The sequence below is a fragment of the Balaenoptera physalus genome (assembly GCF_965194825.1).
Source record: "Balaenoptera physalus genome assembly, contig: HAP1_SCAFFOLD_407, whole genome shotgun sequence".
NCBI lineage: Eukaryota > Metazoa > Chordata > Mammalia > Artiodactyla > Balaenopteridae > Balaenoptera > Balaenoptera physalus.
The window spans coordinates 36,190-50,913 of NW_028126282.1; the positions used below are offsets into that span (position 1 = coordinate 36,190).

The 14,724-nt window shown below is 45.9% G+C and overlaps 1 protein-coding gene and 1 pseudogene across 5 annotated transcripts in view; one reads left to right on the forward strand and one right to left on the reverse strand.

Annotated features, from left to right (window-relative positions):
- Nucleotides 1-894: 894 nt before the first annotated feature.
- Nucleotides 895-14,724, reverse strand: part of LOC309653507 (myosin-13-like) — a 35,991-nt gene continuing 22,161 nt past the window's right edge. For 3 of the 4 annotated variants that reach the window (XM_082478448.1, XM_082478450.1, XM_082478449.1), the window contains 6 exons: nucleotides 8,310-8,453; nucleotides 8,068-8,224; nucleotides 6,216-6,243; nucleotides 5,300-5,411; nucleotides 2,358-2,421; nucleotides 895-2,266 (listed from right to left, as the gene is read on the reverse strand). In XM_082478448.1, the coding sequence (XP_082334574.1) occupies nucleotides 2,085-2,266; nucleotides 2,358-2,421; nucleotides 5,300-5,411; nucleotides 6,216-6,243; nucleotides 8,068-8,224; nucleotides 8,310-8,420 (654 nt within the window). In that variant the 5' untranslated portion in view covers nucleotides 8,421-8,453 and the 3' untranslated portion in view covers nucleotides 895-2,084. Of the gene's footprint in view, nucleotides 2,267-2,357; nucleotides 2,422-5,299; nucleotides 5,412-6,215; nucleotides 6,244-8,067; nucleotides 8,225-8,309; nucleotides 9,468-14,724 lie in introns of those variants that run through there. The other variant, XM_082478447.1, reaches the window with a different exon arrangement.
- LOC309653503 (UBX domain-containing protein 4 pseudogene) lies at nucleotides 9,719-12,140 on the forward strand (annotated as a pseudogene). Its single transcript has one exon. The product of its transcript is annotated as a UBX domain-containing protein 4 pseudogene (transcript).

A 14,724-nucleotide genomic window follows, 5' to 3' on the forward strand; every position in this document is an offset into this window, starting at 1 on the left:
ATGGTGATTTCTCCTGCTGAGAACCCCCAAACCCCACTCTGGCCAGCTGGCCCAGCTCTGCTTCCTGTACGTCTCCAGCCCGGGCTGGCCCTTGGCCACCTGCTGGGATGGGAAAGGGAAGGGTCTCAGAATTGCACCTTAGAAACTTGCCAGGGGGCATGGATTGAAAAACATGGGTGCCATCCAGGCAGCAGAGAAGGGAGAAGGGCACCTTGCTGCCCTTTCATTGTGGAATCGGTGGCGCTTCTGCTGAGAGGGGCCTTCCCATGGGAACCCCATGCAGTGTGTTTGGTGTCTTGGAACTGAAGAATTAGAACCTATACAATTTTCAAATTATGTGGTCCTTTAATTTAAAAACAAAACCCCTAGAACCTTTGCTTTATAAATTGAGGTCTGAAAATTGAAGGTCTGTTTTGCTTCCACTGTGACACTATATTAAGAAATGTGGATTTATTGAGAAAAGAGTCAGAATAGAGAAGGAAACAGAGAACTCAGAGGTACCACTGTAGTTTGGCAAAGGCTGGGGGGAGTTAATTTGTCAATGCTGCTGGCTTTCAGTAGCCTGCAGCCATTCTCCTCCTGCGGCTGAGGGGGTATAAAGCTGTACTGGGTTGCTCTACTCTTCTTTTGTAGAATTCCAGCTCAGAGCCATCTCTTGATGTATAAGTATTTCGCAGACTAGGTTCCCAGGCAACTCCTGGAGGGCCAGAGGGATTCCTTCCTTCATTATACCTGTCTGTTTGAATGAAAACCAGCAATGACATATTTTTCTTTAAATCTGGTTTATGGTCTATCATCCAAAAACCAGATTAGCTATTTCTGCACTCTCTCAATAGGCTCGAGTTCCTGGAAACTGAAACCTAGAGAGGGTGGAAGAGTGCCCAAAGGAGAACGGGAGAGCCTGCCGGGAACCGTGACTCCTGGGTTTTTAATGAGCTTCCTAAACAGCATGGTCATTAATTGGCAAGTGATGACCTTACGGAGAAACTACTGGTGAAAATGTAAAAGCCTTTTGTTAACAATGTGCCCACCAGGTGCACATCTTATGGAGTATTTTCATTGCATTTCCAACACCTGGGAGGGTGTTGGGCAGAGGGCAGATGTTTAATAGATTTATTGAATAAGTTCAATTACATACATTTATATCAATGGAAGGGTCAGCAACACTATGAGGTTAGGGTTAGGGTTAGGGTTAGGGCCAGGGCCAGGGTCAGGGTCAGGGTCAGGGTCTTAGGGTTAGGGTTAAAAATGCAAGTTCTGGGGTTGGGCAGATCTGGGTTCAGACCGTCGATTACAAACTGTCTTCGTGCAAATCGTGTGTTTTTTTTCCTAAGACTCAGCTTCTACCTTTATGAAAGGGGGGTAGCAGTGGTGCTGATCCCAGAGGTTTTGTTGAGGCAAAGCTCTTTTCTCAGTTCCTAGCATGCATGAGTGCTCAATGCACTCAGTTAATATTATGGTTATTGACCCTGGAGATACTCCCCAAAGCTAAAGGCCAGAGGCCTGACAGGTGTGTTGAGGAGGTGGGTGCCTACTGTGAGCCCCAGGTGGCAGGTAGCCAGAGGAATGGAATGGCTGCTGCAGAGCGGGACTGTTTTCTCCTGCTTTAGACTTTTCTGTATTTTCTAGATTTTCTTAAAAGAACCATGTAGATGGTTTTGTACCCTGAAAACTTCCAACAAAAACTTTAAAGACATTATCCATGCAAACATTTACTCTAAAAAGCTGGAGAATGGAACTGAAGGCCTATTTTGGAGAACTTTCTGTATTCCCATTTCCTGGAATCTTCTGAAATGGAACCAAGTGGGGGAGGGGTGTGATCTGTACTAATTCTCTGAGCTCTTGGGTCTAATCACTGAGCATCCCTGCATCCCAGCTTCCTCCTGAGATCATGGGTACCTCTCAGTTCATAAGTTCAACAATTCCTTACTTAAGTAAATAAACACACAAAATACTTACATCAGTGGCCAACAATTCCTCACTGTCATCAATACTGGCCACGGTTACCTCTCCTTGGCTCACAAAGGGGAAGTCAAAGGGGTTGGTTGAAATGAGAAGTAGGTCTGTGAAGCAGAAGGATCCCTTTAGCATCTTATGCACAACTGACTCTGAGTTTTTTTCCAATGTGATCGATTTGGAAGATGAGAATGATAACCAAGGAACTTACCCATAAGTTCCGGCTTCTTGTTTGACATGATTTGGTAAAAAATATGATAGCCTCTCTCACGGGATAACTGAAATGCCACCCTGGATTTTTCTAAGAGATCTAAGATAACAAAAAACGATGTGATTTTAGGGTCCCCAGGAGATGCCTCTGTGGCCAAATCCAAGGTGCCAGATAGAGTGTTTGGACTCACAGGTTTCAATGTCCACTGACACCAGCTTTCCTGTGGCTCCAAAGTGAATGCGAATGAACGTCCCCTGTCCAAAGACAGATTGAAAAACACAGTTATTTTCTTTCTATGGTACTGTAGCCAGCTTCTGTTAGGTACTACTGAGGATGGGTGGGCTGTGTAGGCTCACGGAGGAGGTGATGCCAGAAGCATGAGGACCTTCCTCCTCTCTGTTTGCTTGGCATCTGGTCCCCACGCTGGCTCAGCCAAGACTCAGGTAGCTCTGCCCAAAGCACCTGGCCCTGTTCCCACAGCTCTGGGGATGCCTGCAAGCTCCCTCTCAAGCCTCGGTTTGGGACCACCTCACACTTGACTGTCTCCTTGGTCTTTATCCTGCTCAAACTCTTTGTAACACCTTTGAACTGATAACCTGGTTGGACTATCTGACTTCTTTTTTGCCTCTGGATGTTACTTCTGAGATTTCTTGCCTCAGTTTTCCTTACTACTTACTACATGCAAACCTAGCTCCCAGGCCAGGCCTCCTGGCTCCCCAAAGACCCACTCAGCACTTGGGTTCCCCCAATCTTGGGGAGTGAGGGGTGAAATTATATATAGTATATATGTGTGTGTGTATACTCCCTTCTTACATCATCTGCTTAACTGGTCGCTACCACTCTGTGAGCCAATTGGAGGGCAAAAATATTGCCTTGCTTGTTCACCCACAGACCCTGGAATGTAGTACATCCTCAGTAGTATTCTCAGTATTCTCTGAATGAAGCCTAAGAAGAGTTAATGAAGGACCAGTGTAGGTTTATGTGAATTATGTGTTCGCTCTTCAGGAGTTCTAGCTGCTGAATGCAAGTGCCTCTGGGTACTTGCTCTACTGGCCAGTGAAATTAGATAGGAGACTGGATACTTGTTTATTTGACAGTGTCGGAAGTAAATGCCTCTTTGGTTGAGCTAATCCTAAGTGAAACATTGAAGGATGGGACATATCCTTCAGTATCTTCAGTTTCAACTTCTTCCCAATTCTTTTTTTTTTTTTCTTTAATTTTTATTTTATTTTATTTATTTATTTATGGCTGTGTTGGGTCTTCGTTTCTGTGCGAGGGCTTTCTCCAACCGCGGCAAGTGGGGGCCACTCTTCATCGCGGTGCGCCGGCCTCTCACTATCGCGGCCTCTCATGTTGCGGAGCACAGGCTCCAGACGCTCAGGCTCAGTAATTGTGGCTCATGGGCCCAGCCGCTCCGCGGCATGTGGGATCCTCCCAGACCAGGGCTCGAACCCGTGTCCCCTGCACCGGCAGGCAGATTCTCAACCACTGCGCCACCAGGGAAGCCCCACTTCTTCCCAATTCTTGAGCTCTGCTGCCTCCACCAGGTTTTCCCTCCTCCCAGCACCTCCTGACTTGGAGAAGGTCAGATCTGCTAACTAACTTCACACTAAGGTTTTCGTGGCTAATAAGTCAGTGGATACTGTTCAATGGACTTATGTATTTTAAAATGCTTCCACCTGAAGAGACCAATTTTAGCATAGAGAAGTCATTTTGTACTTGTGGAATTTGAATCTTGAATCCTTGTGACTTCAGGAGGCTCTGAGGTGATGCTGATTAGTTAGGGAAGGACAGCTAAATCTTCCTTCGGCTGGGAATAAGACAAAATGTTCTTTGAAGGGTTATCAGAATATCCCGGTTGGGCAGCTTGATCTGAAGCGCTTGGGGGTAGACTAAGGCCAGGTATATCCTAGTTTATGTGGCCATTTTTCATATTCAGCATTGGAGGAGAGGGTTTTCTTTCTGGGGGTCATAGACAATTGGACTGAGTCTTAACGAATCTCAAAGAGTTGTCATTCCTCACGGTCTTGGCATTTCCAAAGGCCTCCAGGAGGGGGTTGGCCTGGATGATCTGGTCTTCCAGGGTTCCCTAATAATATGTGAGAAGAGGAAAAGAGAGGACTTTGGACGTCTTCCGAAGTAACTTCCCAGTGACTCAAAAGTGTGGATGCTCTGGGAAGGTCCCAGGGAGAGATGTCGCCCATCTCAGGCTGGTGGCAGGTACAGTTGTGCTGAGTACCCACAGGCCCATCCCCACCCCACCCAAGGAGGCTTCAAGGTCCCATCGTAGAAGGAGTCTTAGCACAGCATCAAAGTGGCTTCTGGCCACACCAGATTCCAGGTTGGAGCCCTACCCGCTACCTCTCAATCTCCCAGATAGCCTTTCTTCTCTGATAACATTTTATTATAAATTATGGATTTGTAAAATATAGGCCTCTGTTCCTGCATGCACCAGGACCCATTTATACAGATATTCGGGTTCAGAAGTAGAAACAGACTGTGAGCAATGAAAGTGACCCATATGATAGAAACAGTGGTTCTCAAAAAAATGTTTAAGTTGCATAAAATATTTTGTGAGAATTATTACGTAGAAATCCACTTATAGAAAGCAGAGTTTTCACCTTTCCCCCTTCCCCACATGATTGCTTGCCTTTCTGACTTCAGAGCTGTTTGGAAACTACTGTCCAGCCCAGTGGTTCTCAAAGTGTGATCCCTGCACAGGGCATGAACAATGGGAACATGACAGAAATGCAACATGCCAGGATTTTGAATGTGAGACAGGAATTTCAGTCAGCAATTCTGGGCCTGGGGACCAGCAATCCGTTGTTAACGAACCCTCCTGGTGATTCTGACGTGCACTCCAGTTTGAGGACCACTGGCCTAAACCATTCCTTAGCCAAAGGAGGATGTGGAGTTGTTCAAGGTCACTCGGCTGTTGCTGATGGAGCTGGTGCTAGAGCCCGAGTCCACAAGGTGGAGCCATTTCCTGCCTTGCCCCGTAAACACCCCCTGGGGCAGGACCTCGTGCTGTGCATCTCTGCTGAGCACAAAGCCCTGCGGACACTTGGGGATCACCTGGGGTTTCAGTTATACTCATTCCAGCAAGCCTTCCAGGTGCAGGAAGCTGCTCACCTGCATCTTGCCCGGCCGCTGCGCCTTCCTCTTCTCCCCAGTGACCGCAATTGCTGCAAAGTACTGGATCACACGCTTGGTGTTGACTGTCTTCCCAGCCCCGGATTCTCTGCTGTTGATTTAAAAGTAAGTGAAAGGGACTTCCCTGGTGGTCCAGTGGTAAAGAACCTGCCTTGCAATGCAAGGGATGCGGGTTCAATCCCTGGTCAGGGAACTAAGATCCCACAGGCCGCGGGGCAACCGAGCCCGCACGCCATAACTACTGATTTGCGCGCCTCAATTAGAGCCCATGTGCCACAAACTACAGAGCCCACGCGCTCTGGTGCCCGCGTGCCACAACTACAGAGCCCACGTACTCTGGAGCCTGTGTGCCACAACTAGAGAAGAGAAAACCCGCCTGCCACAACTAGAGAGAAGCCTGTATACCACAGCGAAGAGCCCGCACACCCCAACAAAAGATCCCGAGTGCTGCAACTAAGACCCGACGCACCCAAAAATAAATAAAATATAATAAAGTAAAATAAAATAAAATAAAGTGAGATACACAGACATAGAGAACAGACTTGTAATTGCCAAGGGGACCAAGGAAAGGGGGAATGGAGGACAAATGGATTGAGAGTTTGGGATGAGTAGATGCAAACTATTAGATATAGAATGCATAACCAACAAGGTCCTACTGCATTGCCCAGGGAACTATATTCAATACCTTGTGATAAAACAAAATGGAAAAGAATATGAAAAGGAATATATGTGTATAACTGAATCACTTTGCTGTACAGCAGACATTAATACAACATTGTAAATCAAGTATACTTCAATAAAATATTTTTTTTTTAAAAAGTAAGTCAGCTAAAGGAGAGCAGAAGGAATGGATAGCCCCTTCCAAGTCATCATGGCAACAAGACAGGTTACTCACGCGATGAGGACGGACTGGTTGTCTCGATCTAGAAATGCAGAAGGAAGCAGGACAGAATAAATAAACAACATACAGGCAGGATATACAAATCAGGCAACATTGGGGGTAGACAGAGCCCATGAGTTCTAGTTCTGGCTTTGCCATTAACTAGTGGTGTGATGATTTGGGCATGTCGAATCTTCTTTGAGACAATTTGTGCAGATTTCCCAAATGCTGGATGTGTAATGTGGGCAGCATGAGAAGTGAACGGTGAGTCCCACAGTGTGGAACTTATTCGTGTTCACAGATCTTTACCTCCTCAATAGCACTTTCTTATCTCCCTATTCAACAAAGAAAGCAAGTCTCAGACTTAGAACTTGTAAGAAGCCACAGCTTCTAATTAGAAGTTATGGACACTGATTTGTTGTCATTGCCTTTTTCTTTCACCTTTACTTTCTACTTGTGGACAGTGACCATGATTTTCCATTTACAAGAGTGTTATAGGTTGAATTGTGTTCCCCCCAACAAACTAATATGTTGAGGCCCTAACTAACCCCCAGTACCCCAAAATGTGACCTTATTTGGAAATAGGGTCATTGCAGATGTAATTAGTGAAGATGAGGTCATACTGGAGTAGGTGGGCCCCTAATCCAATATGACTGGTGTCCTTATAAAAAGAAATTTGGAGACAGATGAGAACACAATGTGAAGATGAAAGTGCAGATCAAGGTGATGATTCTATAAGCCAAGGGATGGCAAGGATGGCCAGCAAACCACCGGAAGCTGGGAGAGTGGCCTGGACCACATTCTCCCTCTCGGCCCTCAGAGGGAACCAACCCTGCTGACACCTTGATCTCAGACTTCCAGGTTCCAGAGCTGTGACACAATGCATTTCTGTTGCTTAGGCCACCCAGTGTGTAGTACTTGGTTACGGCAGTCCTAAGAAACTAATACTAATTGTGATATTATTCTTCCTTTTTTAAAAAAAATAGTTTTCCTCCAGATCAAAGGGCAGATTTGTTCGGTTCCTATTTTATTTTTATTTTTGGCCACGCCACGTGGCATGTGGGATCTTAGTTCCCTGACCAGGTATCGAATCCGTGTCCCCTGCAGTGGAAGCACAGAGTCTTAACCATTGGACCGCCAGGGAATTCCCTATTCTTCCTTTTTGAAATGGACGGAACTTCAGTCACTATAAGGAAAGATTTTAAATATGCAGAAATGGCCAGGATTGCGAATGTGACATTGGAATGGCTGAAGTTTGGGCAACATTGTCCTGGATGACTTTTAAGCATCTTCAGATCTCAGATGCTTGCTTCTACTTCTTCTCTCTGCACCAAGTCAAATCAGGTGAAAGTTGAACAGACCGAAGTGATGTTAGGCATGACAAGGGTGACAGTATTACCACATCTCTGCTATTTCATCTGCTATTCTGGAAATTTAAGGAGGAGAAAGAGGGAGCCTGAGAAAACAGGTGAAGGGAAGTTGCTGTGCCCATTTCTCCAACTTTGCATTCCTAAGTGGCTACTAATATAGTCTCTCTTCCAAGTGTGTTCCTGTTGGGGGTTTCTTTGGAGGTGGGGGCAGTGCATCTCCTTGTGCTTCACATCCACCCCCAGAGAAGCATGTACTTAGTGTGGCTTCAGTCCCAAGCTCTGGCTTAAGAACCGTGACTGGTAATGGAAGATACTGCGCCCCTGGCTTTCCATCCTGACATCCTCTGAATCTACTGAGGTCACTTTGGTCATTGCACCGTTTGGATGACCAAAGCCTGTGAAGGGCTCGAGTAATTACCTAAGAACCAGTGCAGTTAAAGGACTTGAATACTTCACTAAAACTATTTTTTAAAATATGGATTAAAGAAATTACTCACCAGTCAACATGAACTGATAGGCATTGTCAGAGATGGAGAAGATGTGGGGCGGGGCCTCCTGGTGCTTTTTGCCTCTGTAGGCCATCACCACCTCAGGGTTGTACACCGGCAGCCACTGGTAGGGGTTGACGGTGACACAGAAGAGGCCTGAGTAGGTCTGAGAAAATCAGAAAATTCAAGCTATGGATCTTGACTTTACTAAGAGAAGGAAATGGAATAAAGAGAGGTTGAAGGGTACTCACGTAGATCATCCAGGCTGCGTAACGCTCTTTGAGGTTGTACAGCACTCCTGGCTCGTGTAGGTGGGTCATCATGGCCATGTCCTCGATCTTGTCAAATTTGGGAGGGTTCATGGGGAAGACTTGGTCACTGTTCGGAGTGAGTGTCTGGATAGTGAGAGGAAAAATCACATGATGAGTGGGAGAGCCGATGTGGTGACCTACCAGTGGGGTGAAAATGGTGAGATATTGTGGTGAGATTACCCCATTACCGTGGTTAACTTTATGGATCATTTCTGTGCCCAGAGATGATCCGTAAATAACTGTTCTTGATAAATCTAAGACTGGTCAAACTGTATAACCAATTCTGGTCTGATGCCCCCAAGTCAGCATGCCATTCTGTGTGCCAGAAGAGGGTTACAGGTGTGCAAAGTTATAGAGCCCTTCAGCCTCAGGGTGGCCAGGTGGAACTCAGGATGGCCAAGGCCACAGCAGCTTGCCTCTGTTTACCCCATTTGCTATGAGTGCTGCAATGAGATTAAGCTTGGAAGATTGGAAAAAACTCTTCCAGTGTATTCTGTAAATCTCCACCTCAATACCTCTGCTCATGTGGGTCCCTTTGTCTGGAATATATCTACATTGAAATTACATCTAGCAACCTTCAAAGCTCTTCTGAAGTGCCACCTCTTCCATGACCTGTTTCTGCTCTCCCCTGTCTTTTCAAGGCTTCCAGAATTCCTTGCACCGCTGCCCTAATAGTTAAAACATTTGGACTTGAAGCATGGTCCATGCCTGAACAGTATTTTGAGACTATTACCTAATTTTCCCCTCTCTGTTTTCCCTCCCCTTTAAGCATACAACTGGCACTCCATTACTCAGGAAAGGTAGAAAATAGGGCATAAAAGCGAGAGAGCCTGTAAGCCTTTCTAGCGTTTGTTTTCCAAAAGCCCGAATCCTCAGAAGAGCTTTGAGGGTTTTACCGAAAAGATAAAAGGGAGGAGATTTGTTGATATAGACCAAATCTCTTGAGGAAAGGAAGCCCTTCTGCCCCACCGCCCTAAACTAGAGAGAGAGGGACATCCAAAATAGCATAAGGAAGATGGAAAAATCTGTGTGTCCTGAAGGTTCAGAAACTGGGGAGCTCCTTCCACTTCTGGGACTGCAGGGCCTGCGGTCTCCCGGGCTCCCGCATGCACCGACTTGCCAACGAGACAAAGGATGGGGGCACGCTGCCAACGGCGACGCGTGGCGTCACGCGTCGCGGGGCGCGCCTCGGACTGCGCGCTTGCACGCGTCCTGGGAGCCGCTGACGGGCCTGCGCGCCAGTGCGGAGCCGGAGGCGGGCCGCGGGGGCCCAAAGACGGAGTGGGCGGGGCCGGCTCCGGGACCGAGGTGGCAACACGCCGAGCGAGTGCCTGTGCCCGAGGGCAGCGATGCTGTGGTTCCAGGGCGCCATTCTGGCCACCATCGCGTCGGCCAAGAGGAGCAGCGTGGTCTTCGTGGTGTTCGTGGCAGGTGATGATGAACAGGCTACACAGATGGCTGCAAGTTGGGAAGATGAGAAAGTGACAGAAGCATCTTCAAACAGTTTTGTTGCTGTGAAAATAGATACCAAAAGTGAAGCCTGCCTACAGTTTTCACAGATCTATCCTGTAGTGCGTGTTCCATCCAGTTTCTTTATTGGAGACAGTGGAATTCCCTTGGAAGTAATAGCAGGAAATGTTCCTGCAGATGAACTTGTTACCAGAATCCACAAAGTCCGGCAGATGCACTCGTTAAAAAGTGAAATATCAGTGGCAAATAGTGGCCATTGAGAAAGTTCAGTCTCTACTCCATCCACCTCATTTGATCAGAACAACACTTCTGAAAACTGTCAGTCCAGAAATGTAGAGCTCTGTGAGACACCACCCGCTTCTGATACAAAGTCAGATTCTGCAACAGGAGGAGAAATTTCAGGCCAGGCCACTGTGTCTCCAGAGCCTGGTGGATGTTCAAATCAGAGACCTACAGAGGAGCTCACCGTCAGAGTGGAAAGACTAACCAAACAACTTGAAGAAAAGAGAGAAGAGAAAAGGAAAGAGGAAGAACAGAGAGAGATTAAGGAGGAAATTGAGAGGAGGAAAACTGGAAAAGAAATGTTGGATTATAAAAGAAAGCAAGAAGAAGAATTAACAAAAAGAGTGTTAGAGGAAAGGAACAGAGAAAAGGCAGAAGATAGGGCAGCTCGAGAGCGTATAAAACAGAAGATTGCACTGGACCGTGCAGAGAGAGCTGCTCGTTTTGCAAAGACAAAGGAAGAAGTAGAAGCTGCTAAAGCTGCTGCCCTGCTGGCCAAACAGGCAGAAATGGAAGTCAAGAGAGACTCTTCCACAACAGAAAGAAGCAGTGTTGCGAGAATTCAATTCCGTCTTCCTGATGGTTCTTCCTTCACAAATCAGTTCCCTTCTGATGCTCCTCTAGAAGAAGCAAGGCAGTTTGCTGCACAGACTGTTGGCAACACTTACGGTAATTTTTCATTAGCAACAATGTTTCCCAGGAGGGAATTTACCAAAGAAGATTATAAAAAGAAATTACTGGATTTGGAACTTGCCCCAAGTGCTTCAGTGGTACTGTTGCCAGCAGGAAGACCAACTACATCCATGGTACATTCTTCCAGTGGCGACTTTTGGACATTCTTGGGGACAGTCCTTTACCCATTCCTTGCCATCTGGAGATTGATTAGCAACTTCTTATTTAGTAATCCTCCTCCTGCACAGACCTCGGTGAGAGCAGCATCATTGGAATCCTCAAACCTTGCATCCTCTAGCAACTCAGAAAAAAGGGAACCCATCAGAAAAAGAGTGCTGGAGAAACGGGGGGAAGACTTGAAAAAGGAGGGCAAGATATACAGATTGAGGACTCAAGACGATGGTGAAGATGAAAACAACACTTGGAATGGAAATTCTACTCAACAGATGCAGTGTGACAAGGACAATATGTGCAGTAATCATTGTTTCTCTTATGATTTAATTCAACTAAAATTCTACTGGAGAAGTGAGACTGCTTTATGTTTTCCAACTCATCTACAAAGTGTCTCTTTATTCCCGCTTAGTGGGTTAAAGTTGTTTAACCTCAGATAAGTCAAGAGATAAAATAACTGGCTGCTAGGTCCTTGTATATGGTAACCAACTGCTAGAAGCCTAAAATAGCAAAAGGTCTGCGACAGCCTCCCTTTATCAGCTTTCTTGTTTAGTATTTCATATGCCCATTAGCCCTGTGCTCTCAGATGATATGTTTTGTTTAGGGCTGTTTTGCTCCAGAACTCCTCAGCCCACACAAAGTAACTGGTGTGTCACTGAATAATTTGATCTTGAGTCAGAGCGTTTTAACTAGCCAATCAGATGATAATTTGGGTTTAACTTTTCTCTTCTTGCTCATCAGCTGCAAGCAAAATCTTGTAGTTTTTAATCTTACTTAAACACTGGATAAAAAAATCTTTTCCAAAAAAAAAAAAAAAAAAAGAACCTGGGGCTTGTTTCTTAGCAATCCTTCAGGGGGGCAGTGACACCCCATGTGGTATTACTGAAAATGTGGCATGGCTCTGGGGAGGGGACCCCAATAGTAACTCCAGAAAATTTATTTCCGGCCCTGTGAAAAGAGGCTGACACCAGAGGTTAAGTTTAATAATAACAATCATCATCATCATCATCGTCATCATCATCTGTCTTGTATGCTTGAATTTGTGAACTGCGATTCATACCTACCATGTACTCTTTTTTTAAAAAATTATTTTATTTATTTATTTTTGGCTGCGTTGGGTCTTCCTTACTGCACACGGGCTTTTCTCTAGTTGTGGCGAGTGGGGGCTACTCTTCGTTGTGGTGCACTGTCTTCTCATTGTCATGGCTTCTCTTGTTGCAGAGCACAGGCTCTAGGCACACGGGCTTCAGTAGTTGTGGTGCACGGGCTGAGTAGTTGTGGCTCGCGGTCTCTAGAGTGCAGGCTCAGTAGTTGTGGCGCACGGGCTTAGTTGCTCCGCGGCATGTGGGATCTTCTGGGACCGGGGATTGACCCCGTGTCCCCTGCATCGGCAGGCGGATTCTTAACCTCTGTGCCACCAGGGAAGTCCCCATACCCACCATGTACTCTTGATTCCTACACTAGATGATAAACTTTGGGGAAGCGGGACTGAGATTTGCTCATATTTGCAGAGTGATAGACACTGTGACCTAGACATGGTGCGTGTCCAGTAAGGATTGAATTGAATGGTGCTCTGTAATTCTCTGCATTAAATTAGGCATTGCCTCTGGAGCTCCCTCTGTAAGTCACTCTGCAGCCTAGAGAGGTCTATTTGGTATATTCGCCCATCCAGCAGCAATCTGTATCAATCTCTCCCTTAAACAGTCCAAACTCTTCCACCACCACCTTCCCCTTTCTCCAAAGCAAACATCATAAAAACTCTCAAAGCCCAAGTCCTCGAAGGAAAGAGCCAGAGGAAAGGTATGTGCCATGGCAGTTTTTACCTGCAACTTCACTCAGAGTAGATCAATGTGAGTCTTGTTCTATCTTCAGATTCCTATGGACCAGCATGCAATTTCTACTATTCTACTCCAAAGGCAAAGGGGGATGCCCATGTGAGCAAGGACATCTGAGATCAACACTTACCCGGTTGTGGAGGGTCTCGACTGTGACTTTGTCATTTTGCTTGCTCTGGATCATACCTTTCACATAAAATTCCTTATCATCCACTGCAAAGCAAGCTTTCTTAGAATCAAATGGGCGATTTTGAGCCTCGATTCTCTCCTTCTCTGATTTCCACAGGTAGGGAGCTGCTTCTCCAAAAATGGCCATCTCTGCATCAGAGCTCATGACTGCAGGGGCTGGGAAGACCAGGCCTGCTGAGTCTGGAGCTTTGGGGAGCTCCATCCTGTTATTTCCATTCAGACAGGGGGCCCGATTCAAAAGTTCCTGGGATTAACCTACGTTCTGAGGAATCCAGGACCTGGTATAAGGGCCTAGAGTGGGCAAGTGGGGGTGAGCTAAAGGAGATATTTTACTCCAAGAAAAAAGTTTGAGGGGACATCTCTTAGTCCAGCTCCAGGTGTGGAAGTCTAAACCAATTAGAGGAAGCCAAGCTGAGCCTAATAAAGCAGGCCTCAGAAAATACTTCCTTAATTACACATCACATTTGAGCCTCATGATCTCGGTGTCATTCCCAAATCTTAAGGGTGTCTGAAAAGAATTACTGGAATGTTGATAATTCCTAGTAGAAAGTTCAGATAGCCCAGTGAAAAGTAATGACTTGAACATAAAGTACTGCCACACTTGTTTAGCCAATTACAGGCAACAAGGTGATAGGAGACATTATGGCCTAGTGCAATGGTTCCAAACTTTAATATGCGCCAGAATTACCTGGAGAGCTTGTTAAAACACAGATTTCTGGGCCTCACCCCCAGAGCTTCTGATTCAGTAGGTATGGGATGGGGCCTCAGAATATGCATTTCTAGCAAGTTCTTAGGCAATGCTGGTGGTGCATTCATCAGCTGATGGTGAATTCATCATTGTGGTCCAGGGACCACACTCTGAGAACTGCTGGTGTAGGGCCTTCTGACTCCAAGAGTGGTCCTTGAACACGTTGCATCAGCATCACTGAGGAGTTGTTAGACATTCAGAATCTCAGAACCACCCCGCATTACAAAACCAGAATCTGCACTTTAACAAGATCTCCAGGTGATTTCTAGGCATAGTAGAGTTGAGAAGTACTGGGCTTAAGGCAGGGGTCTCCAAACTTTAGTTATGTGTAGCAGTGTCGGGGTGTGACAAACAGTGTTTAATTAAATACCTGCTTTAGAACTCACTGCTTAGCGTGTGTGTGTGTGTTCATGTGCGTGTATGGTGTGTTTATGTATCTTTCTGCCTCTCTCTCTCTGTCCACCCTCCCGCTCATACCCCCCGTCACTTCTTTCCAAACCATCCCCTTTCACAGACCTTCTCTTTATGTGTTTTCCTTGCTTAGAAGCTAGAAAAATTTGGCTTAACGTCCCGGCTCTGAACTTGGTCAAACCACTTAACTTCTTTGGGCCACTAATTTCACTTAAAATGAAGAAGCAAGCCTAGCTCATTTCTAAGGCCCCTGCAGGTTGTGTGACTTTTCTGTTTCCTTTTCCTCATCTGCATTTGCTTTTCCTGTTCCCGCTGGACCTCTTCCCGTATCCTTCCTGACCCTCTACTTCTTTTCCCCACAACTCTTCCCTTTCTCCCTTTCTTTCTCTGCTTTTTCCTTTCCATACATTCTTCTGTAAGTGACCATAAAATGGAGTTCAATTACACACATGTATCCCCATATCTCTCTTAAGAAATAGTTCATATGTTTTGAATAAAGCCTTTTATGTTTCCTATTAAAAGTGGGAAAATTGAACATTTTATGGTTGTCTCTTGGAACTTTCCCCGCCCTCAATCT